Genomic DNA, 22,073 nt, shown 5'->3' with positions numbered 1-22,073 from the left:
TCCAATGACTTCTCATGATTTTTATTTTTATATTCTGTAGATTTTTTGACAATTTTAGAATAACTTCTGGTGTTTTAGCTTGACAGGGGAGATGCAGTAGGATTTCCTATGCTGCACAAGGAAGGCAAGAAACCCTCCACAGACTCTTTCCACTTCCGGCGCTAATCTTACTCTTGCCTGCTTTAAAGAAATAAAGTTGGCTCAAGGAAATACAATTATGAACGGAAAGTAGACTTCTGGGAGCATGGGGAAAGAGTGTAGAAAGACATCTCGTGTCCTAAGATTCTGTCCTCTCAGTGGCAAAATAGGTTTGTATTTTCAGGAAGATTAGTGCAAAGCCCAAAGTAGTTTTATGAGAGCCAGAGTTTCTCTAAAACAGTTTTCTCTTCGTAAATTCCACTCAAAATTGACTTGCTGCTTTACATCTTAGCAGTGAGTGTATAGATATTTAAATTTTTCACCAAATTAAAACTGTCCATTTTGAAGAAATTCCCCAAAGCTGACTAGATATGAGCCACATTTATCCTTCAGCTTATTATATTATTTCCATGCATACAGTGATATTTATCCCAAGGTAGTAAACACAGAGGAAGAGTGGTGTACACCCACCTCAGTCTCTCTAGCTCTTTACCACCTCCCTCAGTCTCTCACACACCTTCCCTTTGTTTGTTGAAACTGAAATTTCTGTGCCTTGTGGAAGCAGAGGTAAGTCCATCTGGCACACCTGTTCGCACGAAAGGAGCAAAGTAAACACCATGCTTTAGTTGCAATGCTTAATCTTTTATGTCTTATGGGAGCCATCCTGGCCTCTAGAAACTACCCACCCTGGAAACATTAGGATAATTCTCAATATTCATGCCATAAAGTTGAACTTTACAGCTCCTGCAAGGACTAAGAGGACCCAAGAACTCTGGCAAGGTAGGAACAATCCTGTGTCAGAGTACTTTCCTTTACATACCCTCTTATTCTCCATGATGCGTCTGGGCACCTGTGCATCCATGCTAAATGCATCTTCCAAATTAAAACTGAACCTTCACTGACAGGTGAATTTAGCAGCCGAGGCAGAGATACGTACCTGTAATAGTGTGCCTTCCACTGCTGCGGTTTGGAATCAGAATTGAAGACGGACGCTTAAAAGAAATCCAACCGTTTTTGCGCCGGCCTTTCCTGCCGCGTCTTCCTCTGTCGTTCGGCTTTCCCGCCCTCTTCGGGTCCCGAGGCCGCCGCGCTTCTCCTAGCGAAGCATGGCGATGAAGGCTGTGTGCGTGCTGAAGGGCGACGGCCCTGTGAAGGGCACCATCCACTTCGAGCAGAAGGCTAGTGGTGAACCAGTTTTGGTGTCAGGACAAATTACAGGATTGACTGAAGGCCAACATGGGTTCCACGTTCATCAGTTTGGAGATAATACACAAGGCTGTACCAGTGCAGGACCTCATTTTAATCCTCACTCCAAGAAACATGGCGGACCAGCGGATCAAGAGAGACATGTGGGAGACCTGGGCAATGTGACTGCTGGAAAGGATGGTGTGGCCAATGTGTCCATTGAAGATCGTGTCATCTCACTCTCAGGAGACCATTCCGTCATTGGCCGAACAATGGTGGTCCACGAGAAAGAAGATGACTTAGGCAAAGGTGGAAATGATGAAAGTACAAAGACTGGAAATGCCGGAAGCCGTTTGGCCTGTGGTGTGATTGGGATTGCCCAGTAAACATTCCCTGTGTGGCTGAGTCTCAAACTCATCTGCTGTCCTGCTAAACTGTAGAAAAAACCCAGAACATTAAACTGTAATATTAAAAGTGAAAAAAAAAAAAAAAAGAAAGAAATCCCACCTAGTTCAGAATTGAATATAATAGAGGGTTATCTATTTAGGGGTAGACTTACAGATCACAATGCTCTGCTCCAACAGGGAACAGCAACCAAAATGCCGCAGCCGGAAGAGAGAGCACGCGCGCAGACGCACGCTTTACAGCAGCATATATAATATATGAGGCTCCACCCAAGTGGGCGGGTAACTTAAATGCTACTGGCTGCAGGAATTCCTACAGCACAGAATGTTCCTCAAAGGCTCTTGTGCTCAAAGCTTTGTCAAATGTGATACTCATAGTAACACGTAGAAACTCAAGTGTGGGCTAGCTACAGAAGATCTTACGGTCATTGGGAGTGTGGGTGGCCTTGCAGGGGAGAATGCGATCCCTACACCTTCACCTTACTGTTTTCCCTTCACTGCCATGAAGCAAAGGCTTTGGCTCTGTCCCAAACTCTGACATGAAAAGCAGACTCTTCATCAGATACCTAAAACCAACAGTTACAGCCAATCGTGTACGGTACCTTTTATAAAAATGGAAAGGGGACTGGCACACTCCCTGATTCAGCTACAAAGATCACAGTTGCTACCATCGGGCAGGTGAAATAATAAACCTTTGTCACCTGTTGGATTCTTTGCCTTCAAAAAAAAAAACGAACAACAAGCTAAGTCTAAGTCTAAAAATATACCAAAAATATACCAATTGCAATTATTTTCCTCAAGTTCTTTGGAACAATTATTGAGCATTATCTAATAACATCAAAAATACACTATGTAATAGTAACATAACATTTGGATATATATGCTAACAAAATCCATACATTTATTCACCAAGGCGCCTGCCTAATAATTTTATATATCAGTCCAGCTGTGGTCTGGTGGACCACCCTCTCTGTTCTGTTCAGCAAGGTGGTCAGAAGATGTTATCACTGTAACCACGGGATGGGGAGGCAGTCTGGTTCCCAAGAGATTACCACACCCACTCCAGAGCACACCTTTGTCACTACAAATAATGTTCTCCTTGGAGAGATGGTCTGTCCTGACAAGCATGCCATTGCTCAGGGATAGCTTTCATCTCTGGTTCCCAGGTTCCCAGATTCCAGCTCTGTGAGGTTAGGTCAGGTGGTATAAACATTCGGGTAAATACACTGAAAGATGATCCCGTTACAAAAATTAGAGTCTGCCGATAGCTGAAGTCTATTGTTTCTGTAGTACAAGGAGTGAAGCTCACCCTGCTCTCTCCAAAGCAAGAAGAAAATGAAAGAGCTCAAAGGTCCCCTTCCACCTCTGCTCTATAAGCCAATCTGAGTCCTACAAGGCTTCCAGCTACTCCCTGTAAGCGGCAGATGCATTGGTAGCTTTCACAACCAGGCACAGGGAAGGCTCCTGGTCATTCTATGAGTATTCTGTTTCTGCTAGCACAGCCTTCTCTTTCCAGACTCTAATGCATGACTTGCCTTCCATTTTTGGGTCAATTTCTGCCCACATAGAATTGCATTGTTTTTTGTTTTTGTTTGTTTGTTTGTTGGTAGGCAGAGGGGTCTATAACCCAAATTTGAAAGCATCTCAGAATCATGGTTTCAGTTCCTTTCCCTGTTTTGTGTTATTCCTGATCTCTTACATAGACTTATCAGAAGCTTTAGCTCCTCTGGGCTAGGGAGATTGTTGTGGATTATTTTGAGATGTGTTACATTTGTTTATACTGGGGAATATTTTTTAATGATGCAAAGGTGTGTTGCATTCTTTTATGTTGCATTTGTTTAACTCTGTGAAGTTGTGTTACTTTGCCTGCCTAAAACACCTGATTGGTCTAATGAAGAACTGAATTACCAGTAACTAGGCAGGAAAGGGATAGGTGGGACTGAAAGGCAGAGAGAATAAAGAGAAGAAGGCAGGAGTGGAGAAAAGAAGGAGAAACGACATCACCGAACAGCTACTCAGCCATACAGCCAGACACAGAATAAGAAGGAAAGCAAGATACATAGAATAAAGAGAGGCAAAAAGTTCAGAGATAAAAGGTAGGCAGGATAATTTTTTTTATTTTATAACTTTTATTCATTTTACATACTAATCACAGCTCCCCTCCCTCCCCTTCTCCTGCTTTCTTATCCCCTAGCCCATCCTTCATCCATTCCTCAGAAAGGGTAAGGCCTCCCCTGGGGATTCAGCAAAGCCTGGCACATTAAGTTGAGACAGAACCAAGCTCCTCCTCCCTACATGCAGGCTGAGCAAGGCATCCACCATAGGAAGTGCGCTCCAAAAAACCAGCTTATGCACCAGGAATAGATCTTGGCCCCACTTCCAGGTGCCCCTCAAACAGACCAAGCTACATAATTGTCACCCACATGCAGAGAGCCTAGTTCAGTCCCATGCCGCCTTCCCAGCTATTGTTCTAAAGTCCATGAACTCCCACAAGCTTGGGTCAGCTGTTTCTGTGGATTTTCTCACTATGATCTTGATCTGCTTTTGCTCATATAATCCCTCCTCCCTCTTTTCAATTGGACACCCGGAGCTCAGCCTGGTGCTTGGTTGTGGGTCTATACACCTGCCTCCATCAGTTACTGGATGAAGGTTCTATGATGACAATTAGGGTATTCGCCAATCTAGAAAAGCTGGCTATTTCAGAAATAAGCCAAGCTAAAGCCAGGCATTCATAAGTCTGCATGTGTTTTTTTTTTTTTTTTGGAGCTGGGTGGTAGATCCCCCAAAGAGCCAAAGACTAAAGAAAATTGTTCTGTTTTACTGATGCTTAGGATAAGGTCACTAGCCACCCTCTAAAGGCAAAGGTCAGAAGCTAGAGCTGCTGCTGTGGAGTTCAAGCAGATGACCAAGGCTCCAGAGTATTCTGTCGGAGGAATGGTTTCCAGGACTACTTACCAGAATACACCAAAAGACTTTGAAGGTTCTGTGTACCTTAAGGTTTTAAAGTTTGAGTTATTTGAAAAGGTCTGAGATGTATTCTCCATGTTGGATCTTTCCTCTGGAGGCACAACAATAAATTCTAGGTGGTTCTCGAGTGCCTATGCAAAGCATATAGTAGTAAGAATGGGTGCTGTTAGAAAAAAAGACAAGAAAAATAAGTGAATGGAGCAGCAAAAGAAGGAAGGAAAAGATGGAGATGACAGAAAGAAAATTATTTAAAAAGAACTAAAAAGTCCAGTCCATTCATGAGTTGGCAAGTGTGTTTTTCCATGGCAACAACTTTTAAACTAGCCCAGCCTGGGTATTTATCATCACAACGAAAACAGATCTGTCTTGAGGACACACATCGGTCTGAAGGTGAAATGTGGCCATGAGTGTGATGCGGAGGGCTGGGAAGACCCAAATAGCTGAAATAAGTCATGCTGAGTGGTTTTGAAATCACTGTGATTAGAAATGAGTAACCCATCAGAAGTCCACACATCTGATAAGACCAATTAATGGTGGAGTCTTTGCTTTTAGAATATCTGAATTTTAAAGCCAGTATTTACTGAGTTCTCTCTGAAAGAACGCCTCCCAAGCAATCTTTGGTAGATGAATCATTATAGCTACTACACTCATAAACATTAAAATATCACAACAAACTAATGAACAAATTTAGACAGTGTAGCCTCATTAGAGTTGACATTCTGATGGACCAGGAAAAGTACTATGAATTTCTCTAACTTTACCTAACACATTTCAAGTTATACTGTGTTAGATAAAATTTCCAGAAGTATTTTAAATAATCAAAGTAAAAAAAGCTCTATTCACAAAATACCCAAAGGGAAAATATCAAAACAATGTAACAATTTGTTGAGTCCTTTCAACTCAGAATAAGATAGATTCAAGAAATACTATATGCAACTTTAAACTCAAACTATAATTGCATCAGTTACTTAGAAAAGATCATTGTCATCAAACACTAAGGTGTTTTTATCTTAATTGGTATTGTACAAACACAATTTAAAACTATAATCTTTGATAACGAGTCCATTCAATAATTCCATCACTTCTATGTACTATTCCAAGATGTTTGTACATTTCCTTTGTTTTTATTCCGAAAAACTAGTAAATCCTTCCCAAATCTCCAGTCATTTGGAAATAAGATATCACTTGGTATGATCACAGCTCAGTGCATGACTCACACTAATTTTGTAACTTGGCCCAAGACATAAAGTCTACTAGAAAATGCTAAATTTCATCCTACTATTTCCATGTGACCTTATAAACCTCAACCATTGAAAAATCTAATTAATTTAGACACTCCTGTTGACAGAGGTTTCTGTCATGCCCAGTCCCATAGCCGTTCAGTCCCAACAAAACACACAAAGGTCTACATCAATCATAAACTGGTTGGACTATTAGCTCATGCTTCTTATTAGCTACTATAACTTAAATTAGCCCATAATTCTTGTCTGTGTTAGTCACGTGGCTTGGTACCTTTTATCAGTGGGGCATTCTCATCTTACTTCCTCTGTGTCTGGCTGATGACTGCAAACTGACTCTTTCCTCTTCCCAGAATTCTCCTGTTCTCATCGCCCCCACCTCTACTTCCTGCCTGGTCACCCTACCTATACTTCCTGCCTGGCTTTACTGGCCAATCAGTGTTTTATTAAAAATAATACAAGGGCTGGAGAAATGGCTTAGTGTTTAAGAGCATTGCCTACTCTTCCAAAGGTCATGAGTTCAATCCCCGGCAACCACATAATGAGGTCTGGTGCCCTCTTCTGGCCTGCAGACATACATACAGATAGACTATTGTATACATAATAAATAAATAAAATAAAATAATACAAGTGATAGGATACAAGACCATTGTTCCACAGCACATTCCTTCCCAAATTTCTTTAGTGGTGAACATTTTGCATATTATATAGATTCCATTGGTGGAAATGATTGTTTTAATCTATAGCAAACAAGTTCAGGTATTTTAAACATTCATGTATGTAAATATATGAGAAGAACACTTTGGTATGAGAAAGGAGAGAAGGTTGGGGAGATGGCTCAGTGGATAAAATGCTTGCCATTGAAAGTACTTAAATTTAAAGTACCAAGAATCCCTATAAAGCAGACATGCCAGTGTGCATCTGTAATCTCAGCACTCCTGTGGTGACATGAAGGTTTGAGACAAGAGAATCCTTAGAGGCTTGCAAACTAGCTAACTCGGAATATGTATTAGGAGACAACAAGAGACCCTATATCAAAGGTGGAAAGCTAGGAGCAGTACCCAATACCCACACATGTACATTTACATCCAAGATTCACACACACACACACACACACACACACACACAGACAAGAAAAAGTGATAAGGGATATGGAAGTAGTTGGTCCTTATGGTCTTTCTCTGGGCATTCAGGCTTAAAGAACTGAAAATAAATGATAAACTAAAAAACAGAATGGAGAAACAGGGAGAGAGAGAGAAAGAGAAAGAGGAAGACAGAGAAATGTTGATTACTCGGAGTACATCTGTGACTAAGAACAAGTACTTGGTACACTTGAGTTTCCAATTCAAAATTTTAACTGACTTTCAATTAACAAATGACAGTGAGAGTTCTAGAAGAAACAACTTGGCCATTCCTCCCTGGTACTCAAGTGCCTGGGATAGACCAGGCCTTGCAATGGACACCTTTTATAGATGTAGCAGGTGAAATGCTGTAGGTGATGAAACTGATGGTTGAGCCCTGCTTAAGATGCGGCTGATACAGCCCGACTTTATTTTACATCTCTCTGCTCTAAATCCTATGTCTTCTCACAAAATTAGATTTTCAACCTGAGAGAACAGAGATGTGGCATTGTCATCACATGAAACAGGAAATGCCCACAAGCACACAATGAAACCGTTGTCTGTTGCATTGAACCTGATCAAACTGAATGGTTATGCAGTTTCCCATAGTTATAATTTAACAGGAACTAAAAAGCAACAATTCTAATATCAAAATTACAACTGCCAAAATCCTACTATGGACTAATTATTTATGTTCCATTATTCATATATCTCTAAACACCATATCATGATCATAGTATTTATTATTTACATAATCATCTGTCATCTCAATATCCTTTAAAGAGGACATTATGTACAGTTTCAGATTTAAAATAAATTTGAGTTTGATAAAAATTAGATAAAGTTTCAATGTAGCAGCACTTTAGTAAACAGGATATCACTGTTCAGCTCTCTTTTTTACTGTCAATCTAAGGCTCTGGAACAGTAGCAGAAGTTTTTGATTCCATTATTAAAGTATATCAATATTCCATTATTAAAGTAAGCAACCATTTCCATCTAAATAGTCTCTTATAGTTTAAATATTGCTTTAATATGAATAATCTCATTTGATGCTGCTAATGACTCTGTGGGTAGAAAATGCAAGTTTCACACACAGGTGCACACAGTAGGTAAAGAATCTGAGACTCTTCTCAGAGGTTGGAATGTGTGTGTAAGGTAGGTTTACGCACATTCTCCAACTTTTCTGACTCTTATGATTCCCCAATATTCTACAACGAAGAAAACAGACATTTTACTTTGGTCCCCATTTTGCTATATTCACAAAAGCACAAAGGAATTCAAGACATGAAGTTAGAGAGGTGGCTTAGTAGTTAAGAACACTCGTGGTTTCCTAGAGGACTTGAGTTTGATTCCTAATACCTATGTCTGTTACACAATGGTCTGTCATTACAGTTCCAGGGGATCTGACACCCTTATCTGGCCACTTTAGGCATCTACATTCACACACACACACACACACACACAGAGAGAGAGAGAGAGAGAGAGAGAGAGAGAGAGAGAGAGAGAACAGAGAGAGAAACAGAGAGAGAAAAAACAGAGAGAGAGAAACAGAGATGCATAATTAAAAATAAATGTTAAAAAAAGAAATTCAAACTATATACTTAACAAAAAACAGAACATTGTGATAAATCAGAAAGACGTTTCCTGGGAAAATTATCTCGGAGAGATTGAAAACAGGTCACGTAATTTACATCACACAACCCCAGATTTCCATGGGTATTCTAATGGATAAACCTAATGAATTCCATTCATTAGAGAGGAGACTTTAGTTTAATCTGATAGATGAGGGAAGATTCAACAACAACCAAAAATACAGCCAGTGCCCTGCTAGACTTGGGACTATAATGTTGAGCCAGTGATCTTAATTTGAAGATGTTAGTCCACGTTTCTTTTTCTCCCTCCTACTTTTATTGACCTGGCAACTGCCATTGACCAGTAGCCTCCCACCCAACCTGGGTACAGGGCAAACAAACTTACTTTGAAACACTTTTGAAGACTCACATCAGCACAAAGGAATGGAATCTTTTCTGAGGTTGATTCTAGTTTCTCAAAACATACATTTTTATCTAGCTCTGGAGATGATTTTTAATGAAGAAGATATTCTGATTAACCTTGTCTTTAAAAAAAAAAAAATTTCTTCGTAACTGCACGAAGCAAGATGGATATCCCAGCAATGCATATGGATAAGAAAAGGAATTGTCGATCCTTTTAAATAATTCAGCAGCGCATTAATCTTTGTGAACTTTTGGGGACTGTGTTAATGTCAGCTTTACTTTGGTTCTCTAGGACCACAGAGAATTCAGGTCACATTTCTCACCTCAGACAAAGAACAAAAGCTGCTCAGACTCAGAAAAGTTCAAATCTGGAAGTTAAACTAGAACAGCACAGGAAGCATTTACAACTAAGCTAACACTTAGTGTCCCCCAAGAGTGCACCCTGTTCTAAAGAGCAGTGTTCTGCTTGCATTTCATCCCCATTCGTTGTGCTAGGCAATGACTTTGGAGCACTGCTCCTAACATCCAGTGGAAAATGAGAAAATATGCCAGTCAAAGTAGAGGGTTCAACTCAAGGAATGAGGATGACACATTCCTTCCAAACACTCAGCTCTATTTCAGGCGGCCTCCAAAAGTGAAAAGTACTCAGAGATACATCAGTACAACAAGGGTGCCCAAAGCTACTCAACGATCCAAGCTAAGGAACGTACAAGAATATGACATTTTATCAGATATTGGAAAATCTTCTTTGAAACACAAATGCATTGAGTCCTTAGTAATATTATGGTTCCTGAAGATTTTTAATTTAATCCTAAGTTCTCTAACTCAGTAATCATTGACTTTTCCCATGTATGCAGAATTTAAGCTGCAAGTGACTGGGAAATGTTAACTACACTCATTACGGAGTATTTATGAGCCACCTTAAATTTAAGAATATTCTTGAAGGAAGTATTATTGAATCTTTATAAGACAATTAAATCAAATTAATGAATGAGATGTAAGTATCTCGATAATGGAAGTCAAGTATAACTTTTATTTGCTAATTTTTTATGAAAGTAGTCTTTTGTTCATTTTCTTCGTGAAAAACTAAATATGAAGATAGTAAGTCTTTGAAAGTTTCTATTCTCAGATTTATTCAGAGAATGTTTTCCTTTTGTGTATATATACATATAAATATGCATGTTGTGTGTACATTGTGCATGTGCACAGGTATCTGCATACATGTAGAGGCCAGAGGCTTAGAATGCTTTCTTCAACCACTCCACACCTTATTTTTTAAACATGCTCTCTCACTAAATCCGTAGCTCACTGATTGAGCTAGACTGGCAGGCCAGTAAGTCCCAGCCATCTTCCTGTCTCCACTTCCCACACATCCACCCAGCACGAGGGTTACAGGCACGTACTACCATGTCTGACCCTTTTGCCTGGGTTTTGGAGGTAGAACTCAGGTCTTCAGGCCTTTGTGGCAAGAACTGTATTACCAGAACCACTAATAAGAACTAGTGACTTCTAGATACAAGTATTCAACTACCTTTGAAATACCCTCTTTGGGGAGTGGTAAAAGGGTAAAGATAAGTTACTGTATATTAATAGTTAATTCTTGACACTACTGATTCCTAAAATGTCACAGTGGAAGATGAAGAAAACTTCCAAGGAAGTGGGAGACTAAGAAAAAGCATATATGCACCCTGACTGAAAGTAAGACAGTACCGAAGTACACTGAAAACATGAACAGCAGGGGTTGAAGAGATAGCTCAGCAGTTAAGGGCACAGCACACGCTGTTCTTGTAGAGGACCCAGGACATCCTGCAGCTCCAGGAGGAACTGACATCCTCTTCTGGACTCTGGGGCACCTAAGCTCATATGTGTGCATATCTACACTCAGATACATGTGCTTACACCTAATTAAAAAACAAAATAAGTCTTTAGGAAATAAGTAATAATCAACAAAACGAAACACATAAACTCCAAAGTGTCCCAAACAGAAGATCTGAGGTAAGGGCTAGAAGTTGAAGCCAGGAAAGGGTTCGTTTAGAAAAAACTCATGTTAGGAAAAAAACAAGTAATACCCAAAATATTACCTGAAAAGAACTTGGTGGTATGAGTGGGAAAGACACAACCAGTTAGCTTAATGAATCAAAGGTAAGCTGCCTTTGATCATGGGGACAGAAATGGTGCCTGAGACAATGGAACCGTCGGGTACCCTAGGTCCTGGACTCTGCATGGCTCTGGAAAGCCTCTGTCAAATCACTTCCATAAACAATGGGTCATTCAAGAATAGGCTCATGGCATCATAAATTCAGAACCTAACCTGTAGGAGGAAGACAGCCAATAGGCCCAGCTGGGCCACAGCTGTTCCAGCTCAATTGAGCACGCGCTATAGTTAACTTCTCCTTTGGGCCAGTCTGGAGTTGGTTGTGATGGTTAGAGACTGCTGACTGGAGGCACATGGTTGGCAGAGCCAATGGAGAAAAGGCAATACATCTTTGGAGGCCTAGAGGACCAATGGAGTGCTGGGAGGGGGCTATAAAGGCAAACCCGGTTTCCACAATAAACAAGGCAGCAGCACACTCTACTACTCACCCAACTCCCAAAGACTATGTCGTTGTCTCCTGTTGACAACAAGCGTTCTCATCCCCTCTCCCACGGTGTGTCCTTGCAGGGTTGCCTGCAACACTATCCAATACGTTTAAACATTGTAAAGGGTATATTCTAAACCCTGTGCATTTAAATTTATACTCAGGATGAAATGCCAGTAATCTTCCTCAATTTTACTGTCAAAATGTTAAATCATTCACTAATGTGCCTATGCCAAAAGTACCCAAACCTGCTCCAATCAATAACGTAGAATAGTTCTACTTAAGAAAAGAGGTACTGATCTTCATATCACATCCTACCTAGCGTCTCCACTCCAGCGGAGACAACTGATATTCAAAGAGACAGGGAAAAGAGGCGTGCTAAATATTCATTCCCTTCAATCCAGTAAGCTCTCTCCCTAAATCAAGTCAAATAACCAGGAAAATTACAGTCAAAGACGATTGGATCAGTTCCCTGAAGAAACGCCTTTACAGGACAATTCACCATGACGGTTTATATTGAGAAAGGCAATCTTTTGTCGTTACTCATACAACTGCTATTGGCAAACTATTCACTAATATTCTGTGATGTCCATACGTGAAATTTATCAAGGACAAAATCAGTGCAAGAAAGATATTACAGTGCCTGCGAAAAAGAGCGCTCTTGTACAAGTGACAGCATTAAAGAGGCCCAACACTATGTCCTGAAAACATGAGGCTAGCATGTTGGCACTTTGCCATCATGTATTTTATTCTTCTACTCTTGTCCAATTGGGAGTCCTGATATTTGAAGGTAAAGAGAATAAACATTAATAGGTATTGGCATTAACTCCCCAGGATGCTAAAGGTGAAATAAAATATAACTTTGCTACTGGCTTAATTATTTGTAAATGTTCGTGACTCACATTCGGTTATCTACTAATTTCTAGCATGTAGCAATGTTCCTTGTGGTAGAAACAATGTTATGCACTAGCAACTTCCCTTTTATTTTCCTCTGCCTGAGCATCCAGGAATGACATACTTCTTGCAAAATCCACCGTTAAACTGGAATCCCTCTCCAGGAGGCACCAGACATGGGAATGCACTGTTGAAATTACTACGGGTGCTAATAATTTCTAATTCCAGTGACCACTTATTATGGTCATCTTCTGTAAATAAGTAACAATGATGGGCACAGAACAACTTGACTCCCTAAGTGAGAGTTTCTGGGTTCTCCCTTGCTATCCTGGCTGCCTTGAAGAAAAGAACTGTCAATCAAGTAGCCTTTTTGCCAGCAGTGACCCTCTTGAACACTCCAGTAAGCACTTTGAGAAAACTATACAATATCAGCTGATTGTTCTGCCTCCTGACGGTGCAGCTGGTTGCCCTGACTGCTGAGGATACAGACTAGGCCAGGGCTATTTGCACTAGTATGTACTCCCTTCTTCAATATCACAATCCTCAGTAACTCTAGATGCCCATGAAGCCATTTCCACCTAGGCTAGGAATAAGGGAAAGCACTTCCTCTTTTAGCCCAGCACAGGGGCTGCTCTGATTGGAATGAAAAAGGCTGTGATGGTCCAAACACAGATCTTCGTTTGTGTTTGGCTAAACTGTGGCTAAACAGATAAGGTTGTAATTGGTCCATACACTCTTTCTTTAGCTATGTAAGTGGACTCCTCCGGCTCACATGGATGGCAGAGGCACCGGATCCGCACAGATGGCACAGTCAGAGGCATTGCCACTGAGCAGTCCAAAGGCCAAAACACACGAAAGCAAAAAGACAATTGATGGCTCAATGGCTGAGGAAGGAGCAGATGGAAAGTTTAAGCGTAGCCACGGTGGGAATAAAAAGGGCAGTGTAGGTAGGGAGATGGCAAGAGCTGGTAGAGTTGAGGCTAAAGAAGAATAGGAAGATATACGGAGCCGGAGAGGAGAAACTTCGGAACTCGGTTGCTGGAAGGAAGCTTTCCAGGGAAATGTCAGACCTTTTGGGGCTAAGACTCTCAGACACCTCAGGTGATAAGACTCTCCAGGCCACACAAGAGCTGCAAACTTTGAAGGGTGAAGAATCCAACATTCTTGACCTGCACAATGGCCTGCCACTAGAGGGCACCACCTGCTGTAGCTTCCAGCTGCCTGGAGTCCCAGCTCACTGTGCCTAACACTGAAGGAAATAGCAGCAGACCCAGAGGAGCTTCCTGTCCTGTCTGAACAGAGCAGCACAACGATGCCCTGACCAGACTGCTAATTGGTAACAATTTAACACGTGATTTTAGCTGACATGGGACAAATGCATGTCACTTTCAGTATAGCATTTAAAAGCATTCACTTCATTTCTTGCATTCTCTTCCCCTAATTTAAATACCTTAGACACCACAATGAGAGGAGGAGGTGGTTTTCCCTACAGCTGCATGAGTAATGCTTCTGTGAACATGAGTACACAAATATCTCTCTCTTTTTTTTTTTTATTTACAACTCTTCTTTCAGTTCTGGGTACATTCTCAAATGTTGAATTGTTGGACCATATAATAGTTCTAGATTTTAAAGAAAATAGAACTATCATACTGTTTTCTGTAATACCTCTGCCATTTTATATAACTACTAAACGCACACAGATTCTAATTTCTCTACATGCTTATCAAAATTAGTATAATAATTAATAATATAATAAATAATAAAATATTATTTAATAATAGCTATAGGTATGAGGGGCATCACATTGTATTTTGGGGACTTGGGGTATATATGTGTGTGTGTGTGTGTGTGTGTGTGTGTGTGTGAATATGTGGCATTTTTCATGTGTGTGAATATGTGTGTGTATATATGTGTATGTGTATACAAGCGTGTAAAAGTCCAGAAGCTAACACTGTATGTTTTTCTCAATCTGCTTTACTTTAAGACAGAGTCTCAGAACTCAGAGCTCACCAATAGCTCACTAGTCTAGCTATCCAGCCTGCTCCAGGGATCTCCTGAATCTGCTTTTCCAGCGCTGATATTACAGGCTGCCATTATACCTGCTCAACTTTTACCTGGTTTCTGGAGAATTCAAACTCCAGTCCTTACACTTGAGCATTAAACACTTTACCTGCTGAGTCATCTCCCCATCTTCATATTGTATTCCTGACTCACATTTCCCTAATTCCTACTCATATTATTTATATTTTATGTGCATGTACCTGTATATGTGTGTGCTGTGGGTGTGTCATGTGTGTGTGTGAATGTGTGTGTATGCAGCAGCATGTGTTCTTTCTTACATGTGCAGAGGTCTGTACACAGCATCTTTTTATGTACTTATTGGATAGCTGTGTATCTCCTTTGGGGAAACATCTATTAATTGTTCCTTCTTTAATTGGGTTGTTTGGAACTTTCTGGTTGTTTGGTTTGGGGTCACTTGGGTCCTTTACACCACCCACCTGAGTAACTAGCTCCTCCCCCATCACTTTCTGTATTTTATTCAGACCTTGGAAAGCTATTTCTTAATGCCTTCTCACTATGTGTGGTGTGGCTAGAGACATATAATATTGCTGGGCATAAAAGCTAAAGGAAAGTTTCTCTGAAGAAGAGAGAAGAAAGCTTTTGCATAGGCACAGGGAGAGCATGTGGTTGTGAGTACTGAAATCAGGCCAATAATATGTGGAGACCAACAGTAAGGAGTCAATATGGTAAAGTCAATCCAACACCTGATTAATTTGACTTTAGGGAGAGAAGCTTAAACCAAGCAGAGGTGGCTAAACACCCACAGCCTCTTTTTCGTAGAATGGGACTGTTTGTGCTGCTCATTCTGCAGTAGTTAAATCCCTACTAATTCAGTTCAGAGAATTAACCCTATCCGTTCTGGTCAGAGTTCAGTACTTCCTTGCATTAAGGAAAACGTCACTCTTTCTTCATGGAGCTCCATGTCTGCATATATGTAGAAACAGGACTTTCCATCACCATCACTCCTGTGACAGGTGCCTGAACTCACTTCATCCTCTTCCCCTAGAGCCCCACCTTGCTTTTCTCCCTGGTACTCCATGTCTTAGCATCTGTCAAGATGGATGAATATGGCATCCTGTCCACATAGGCCAATATGGAATGGGATAGAGCGGTCTTTAAGCATGAGAGTCACCTACATGAGTCAGGTGGTCAGCAGGTCATGTGATATTGACTAATGAAATCCTTACTGTACAAGGAAAAGAAAATCTAAGATAGTCTTGGGACATACATAAGCCCAGTGATTCCTGGCTAGCAAGCTGCATTCTCACCTCCATTGTAGATAAATTCTGTTAGAAGGTTGAGGGTAGGGACTAGCCAGCAATTGATCACTTCAGGATGCCTCCACTAAACTTCAGTTCATTTCATTAAATCCCAGTTGACTCGACCCTTCTCCACCAGCCCTGGAGAATCCTGTCCACAGTGCCAAAGAGAAGCAGCCCTGATACTCCAGATGGTTTTCCTCTCAGTTTGAATATAAAAAGCATACTGTCTCTGATGCTTAGAATCTAATCTTCAGAGACTACATCATGAAGATGTTGCTTTTACTTCTTTGCTCTTTGTGATTAGTATGGTTAGAAAAAAATAAAAAAAAGAAAAAAAGAAACTTCTGTGAACCTGAGAGAGTGGTCACCTTGATGTGGAATTCTTCTCTGTATGCTATGAATATGATTTAGTACCATTAGTTAATAAATAAAAAGGCTGATTTGACCTATGGCAAGGCAGAATATAGCAAGGTGGGAAATCCAAGCAGAGATAGAGTAGGAAAGAAGGTGAAGTCAGGGAGACATCATGTAGCTGCCAAAGGAAAAAGATGCCAGAACCTTATTGGTAAGCCACAGCCTCATGGCGATACACAAATTAATAAAAATGGGTTAATTTAAGATATAAGAGCTATCTAGAAATACGCATGAACCATTGGTCAAACAGTGATGTAATTAATGTAGTTTCTGTGTGATTATTCGGGTCTGGGTGGCTGTGACCAAAAGCACATTCAACATTTACATCATTTGGTGTTATATCAAAGAAGCCATACTCTATACAGCTAATTGCCAAAGCACTTCTACTTTTCACACCTCAATAGACACTTGAAGAGTGGGTAGTTAGCACAGGAAGTAGCAGAAATAGACTTTTATTTTTAAAATGTGTATCAGGTTATTATTAAATGGCATGACGAATGTTAACTATGATACTCTGGAAAAATTTAAATGATTTGACATATATTGGTTGGCTTAAATGTTTTAGAAGTATGTCTTATGAGATTGTGATATAAAAATGGATAGGGTGGTATGTGCCTGCTTTGACAACTTGAAGGGCTCAGGAAGGAAGAGTGCTAGTTCAAGGCCAGCCTGAGCTATACAGTGAGACTTTGTCTCAAAGAAGCAAGACAACAACAAAAATCACAATAACTATCCACCTAAAAAGAAAGACAATATAAAAAAAATAAATGATTCTGACTCTACTTCATGGAGATTTTCTTTATGTTGTGACAACTAAGTGGTCTTCTAACCCATACTTAAGTGACTTATGTTCCAATTGGAACATAGACAGAATCCTACCTACTGCTGAGATAATGCCATGCCTACTTCTATTGCTGAGACAAAGTCATGCCTGCATCTACCGCTGAGACAATGCCATTCCTACATCTGTCTACCGCTGAGACAATGCCATGCCTACATCTACCACTGAGACAATGCCATGCCTATGTCTACAACTGAGACAATGCCATTTTCTCAAAAAACAGAGAAAACAACATAAACCAAAGCGGAATGGCAGATCAGATGACTTCTTTTCCACAGTTTCCTACTAAAGATCTACATGGACAACAGAGTTTGACCTAAGACCTGCTTTCTATAAACCTGGCAAGGTAATGGTCAGCAGTGCTACTCCCTACCTTTACTGCCCTGGAAGCTTCCTTAAGAATACAAGATGAGCAGGCAGTGGCGGCGCATGCCTTTAATCCCAGCACTTGAGAGGCAGAAGCAGGCAGATCTCTGTGAGTGCGGGGCCAGCCTGGTCTACAAGAGCTAGTTCCAGGACAGGCTCCAAAGCTAAAGAGAAACCCTGTCTTGAAAAACCAAAGGGGAGGAGAGATGGCTCAGAGGTTAAGAGCACTGAATGCTCTTCCAGAAGTCTTGAGTTTAATTCCCAGCAACCACATGGTGGCTCACAGCCATCTATAATGAGATCTGGTGCCCTCTTCTGGCATGCAAGCAAACATGGAAGGAATGTTGTATACATAATAAATAAATAAATAAATAAATAAATAAATAAATAAATAAGCAAAAGAAAAACCAAAGGGGGAAAAAAAAGAATGTAAAATGGGTATAATGACACACTCATGAACCTGAGGCAGGAGGGTCATGAGATGAATGCAGGCCTGCTTGGGCAACACAGAGAGACTCTATCTAAAGCAAAATAGACATAGATAGATAGATAGATAGATAGATAGATAGATAGATAGATAGATCATTAAACATGACCAAATCCAAAGGAAATAAAATATCAAAAAACCCTAACATTATGAATCTACATTTTCATACTAAGAAAGTGTCCATATTATAGACTAAGCATTAATAATTCATATCAGTAGTAAACAAAGGGTGGTATCAGTAATAAAACACACACAGCAACTTAAATGTCATAGAGGCCTCCAGGCATGTTATCTGTGCCTACCCATGGCAGACAGAGAGGGAAGTGGACCGTCCAGTGTACCTCAGGACTGATTCATAATGTTTTCAGGAATGTGAAAGGCCTTGATCTGCGGAGGTCTTTGGTATGAATGAAGGGAAACTGAGTGAGGCAAAGGCAGGAAGTTAAGCAGAATTGGACAGTGTGCGAAGCCAAATGTGAATACATAGAAATTTCTAGCCCAAACTCAGGTATGTAGAAGTAATCTTGTTTTTTTTTTATTTGTTCTTGTTTTGTTTTATAACCAGATTAAACTGATTTCTGTTGCCATTCAACCAGTTGCTATTGAACTAGCACCTTAATCTTGGTTATTTTAGAACTGTCATTGTTTTTAAAGACAAGGTCTTACCTTGTAGTTCAGGCTGGCCTTGATCTCACCTCACCCTCCTGAATTCCAGGCATTGTCCACTGTGCCTGACTGACTTCTTTCTTCACTCCAGTAATCCCAAGTGATGCCTAGTTTCAGTGAAAATTATCTGGGGTTGGAGTAAAATAAGGGCTGTGTTTGTACTAGACATGACTACCTGTGTTTGGATTCTCAGAGGAAAAATATCCTGGGAACAAGATTTATGTGAACATCATTTATTTATTTGGAGCTGAGCTCAGGAAACACTGACAGGGGGATAGAAAGTCAGAGGCAAAGGGAAAGTCAGGCAGATGCCAAGGCTAAGGAGCTTTGTGCCCTAGGGAATACTGGAAATAAGGTAGAGCCTCCACTTGCTCCTCTTGAGGTACCCCTACTGATTGCCAGGAGTCTCCTCTTAACACATTAACTCCTATTAGCTCCTATTAATCCACTGTGAAGGACTTGCTGCTACGCATGAGGTGGAACTAATTGTCCAGCCTGCCTGCAAAGGAAGCAAAAGGAGTTCCATCCTAATGGAAGGCATCTAGCAGTTGAAAGTCAGGCTCTGACAACAGACTGCTTCCAGTGATACTCACCAACATCTGTCACACTGGGTCTCAGTTCCTTGTCATCTCCCACTAAGGGTGCTCACTCTCTTGCCTGCTTCTTCATCAGTCCACTGTTTACTCTGAATGGCCTCTCATTCCCCACCCAGACTCTCCTCCCGATCCAGCTTTCCCCTCTGTGCATCAATTCTCTGTACCATTCTTCAGGAATGGTTCAACAGACCCCAAACAATCCAGAGCTACAGGGAGTCCATGAGACTGACCCAGCCAGCACTAGTACCTCAGTGCTGACTTGAGTACGGAATCACCCTGAAGCTGCAACACAGGCTAGCTGGTAGCATCATCTGTGTTTCCTGTGGCCTCATTTGCCAGGATTCAGACATTTCTTCTTCTTCTTCTTCTTCTTCTTCTTCTTCTTCTTCTTCTTCTTCTTCTTCTTCTTCTTCTTCTTCTTCTTCTTCTTCTTCTTCTTTCTTCCTCCCCCTCCTCCTCTTCCTCATCCTCCTCCTCCTTCCTCTCTCTCTCTCTCTCTCTCTCTCTCTCTCTCTCTCTCTCTCTGTCTCTCTCTCTCTCTCTATCTCTCTCTCTCTGTCTCTCTCTCTCTCTCTCTCTCTCTCTCTCTCTCTCTCTCTCTCTCTCTCTCTCTCTCTCTGACATTCTGCTCTGGAAGCAGCATTCAGAACCTCCAGACACAGCTGTCACTATTTATTGCCATTTCCTCACCCCAAATTGGCCTAAGTGTGTAGACTGTGGTGGAGCTGCTCTCTTGCTGCTCTGGGTTCAGAGAGTTATGATAACAAAGCCCACATCCCATTGCTTCTCTTGGGACCCGGATCCAGCTTCCAGCCTGGAGGATCCGACCTGGCCTATTGCTGGACCTCACTCACTCTATTTAAGTCTAGTTCATTGTTGATGTGCAGAGGACTCTTGAAGGACAAACTATTCCCTAAAATATATTGTCTTTCATTCTCCTTAACTTTAAGATATAAATGCCAATTTAGCTGCAGTCCATGTGAAGAAATATAAAATACACAAAATAAATATTTTAGGTAGCTATCCTAAGATTATTATGAAGTCACAACTGTCAAGTCCACTGATTGGTCTTTTGTTGCCTGATGTAAATTTTACGCATTCATTTGGGGCTGTTTTCTCCAGGCACCTTTACTTAGAGGCAGAAAATTTCCTTATCTGACTGATCTCAGTGGCTGTAAGTGTATTTCCTGAAGTTGTTATCTATAATTTCACAGGTCCTTTATCCCTGTCCAGGGGTGGCTAGCTCATCACATCTGTCTCTATTAAGGACAGGAGTTAACCTTGCCATACTTTCTGGATTTACTGGTGCGGGCCTCATGATGTCTGTCCCTTATATTTCCAGATTTGCAAATGAGACAGAGCTAAGGCTTATCTCACAACTCATGCAAATTAGATGCCAGGGAGGCTATTGAAAGGAAAGATGCTATCATCGGTCTTACAAGGGCATCTCTCAGATTGACAGCCCGAGTCTAACCTCCCCTTTCCCTTCACTTGAATTAATATCTCCGCTCAGTCTCTGCTTTGTAGAAATGACAGTCCAGTCAAACTCGGGAAAGCCACTAAGACAGACTCTGTCACCTGTCTCTGTTCTCCAAGATTAGAAAGGTCTTTCCCTAAAGGATGCCCGGTGTTAAAGAATATTGAAGACTTTTGATGTGACTGCTGAAAGGGTGGCAGAGAAGGAAGGAAGGACCACACTCTGATTTCCAGATGCCTCCATGTTTATGAATTTCTCTCGGTGGCATCCTGCCTGGGGCATGCCGTCATTTCTGCAGCCCAATAATATATATCTACCAAAGACTCATTCAGCAATATTCTATCAAATACGTTATGACAGCCAGGCTTAAAATAAATTCAATCCACCGCATAAAAATAGGAGCACCTGGGCAATAAGAAGCATCATTTGTTTCTTTTATTCAGACAAATCCATCATCAGGAGCAAAGTCTTCAACCGAGAGGCACACATATGTTTATGATAGAAATACAATTAGGAAACATGCCTAGGACTCTAATCATGGATTCTACGAGTAGTAATTTGTGTTGCAGGGACCACGCCAGGTGCTCTGGATGCAGTGGTAAATCAGACAGATAAAATTACTAGGCCTGAGAATCTGTAATCACACTGGGAAGACAGAGAGAAAACACTAGGAAAGCAAATACAAACTACCTGATGGAAACCAAACAGATTAAGGTGATGGCAGCAGACAGGGTTTAACTGTGCATACGGATGTTCCTGGCAGCCTCTCCTAGGAGTGACTACGTGAGACAGCACACAGGGAGAATAAGACCGATAGATATATACAAAATAAACTTGGACCAAGATATCAAGACCTACAGATGAACTTGAGACAGTCTAAAAAATTGTGGCTAGGGACTAGTGATGGTGTTTGCCTTAGGATTTCTATTGTTGTGAAGAGACACCGTGACCAAGGAAGCTCTTAGTCGTGTGGTGGCTTGCTTACACTTCAGAGGTTTAGTCATGGCCAGAAAAAAAGGCCACATGCAGGCAGACATTGTGCTGGAGAAGGGGTTGAGAGTTCTTACACCTTGACTCGCAGCCAAAAGGAAGTTGCCTGTTTCACTGGGCGTGGCTTAGCATTTATGAAACCTCAAAGCCTGCCTCCACATTCATTCACTTCTTCCAACAAGACTAGACCTTCTCTAACAAGGCCACACCTCTCAATAGGGCCCCTCCATTTGGAGGCCATTTTCTTTCTAACCACTGCAGTGTTAGACAGACAAGAACAGCAGAACCACTAAGGGTGCTCAGGGAGAGGCCGTGCAGGGCTTTCAGGTGGAAGTCACATTATCTGTATTATGGATAACATTAGACTGATTAATTTTTATCACGCCAGATACT

The 22,073-nt window shown here is 41.1% G+C and overlaps 1 protein-coding gene across 1 annotated transcript; it reads left to right on the top strand.

Moving 5' to 3' along the window:
- Nucleotides 1–1,157: 1,157 nt before the first annotated feature.
- On the top strand, nt 1,158–1,797 carry LOC130878234 (superoxide dismutase [Cu-Zn]). Its single transcript, XM_057776092.1, has one exon. The coding sequence runs from the start codon at nt 1,245–1,247 to the stop codon at nt 1,707–1,709; it is 465 nt and encodes a 154-aa protein (XP_057632075.1). The 5' UTR covers nt 1,158–1,244; the 3' UTR covers nt 1,710–1,797.
- The last annotated feature ends 20,276 nt before the right edge of the window (nt 1,798–22,073 follow it).

This window comes from Chionomys nivalis, chromosome 7, assembly GCF_950005125.1.
Source record: "Chionomys nivalis chromosome 7, mChiNiv1.1, whole genome shotgun sequence".
NCBI classification, from domain to species: domain Eukaryota; kingdom Metazoa; phylum Chordata; class Mammalia; order Rodentia; family Cricetidae; genus Chionomys; species Chionomys nivalis.
The sequence above is the reverse complement of the archived record's forward strand: the minus strand, read 5'-3'. Positions and strand labels throughout refer to the sequence as shown.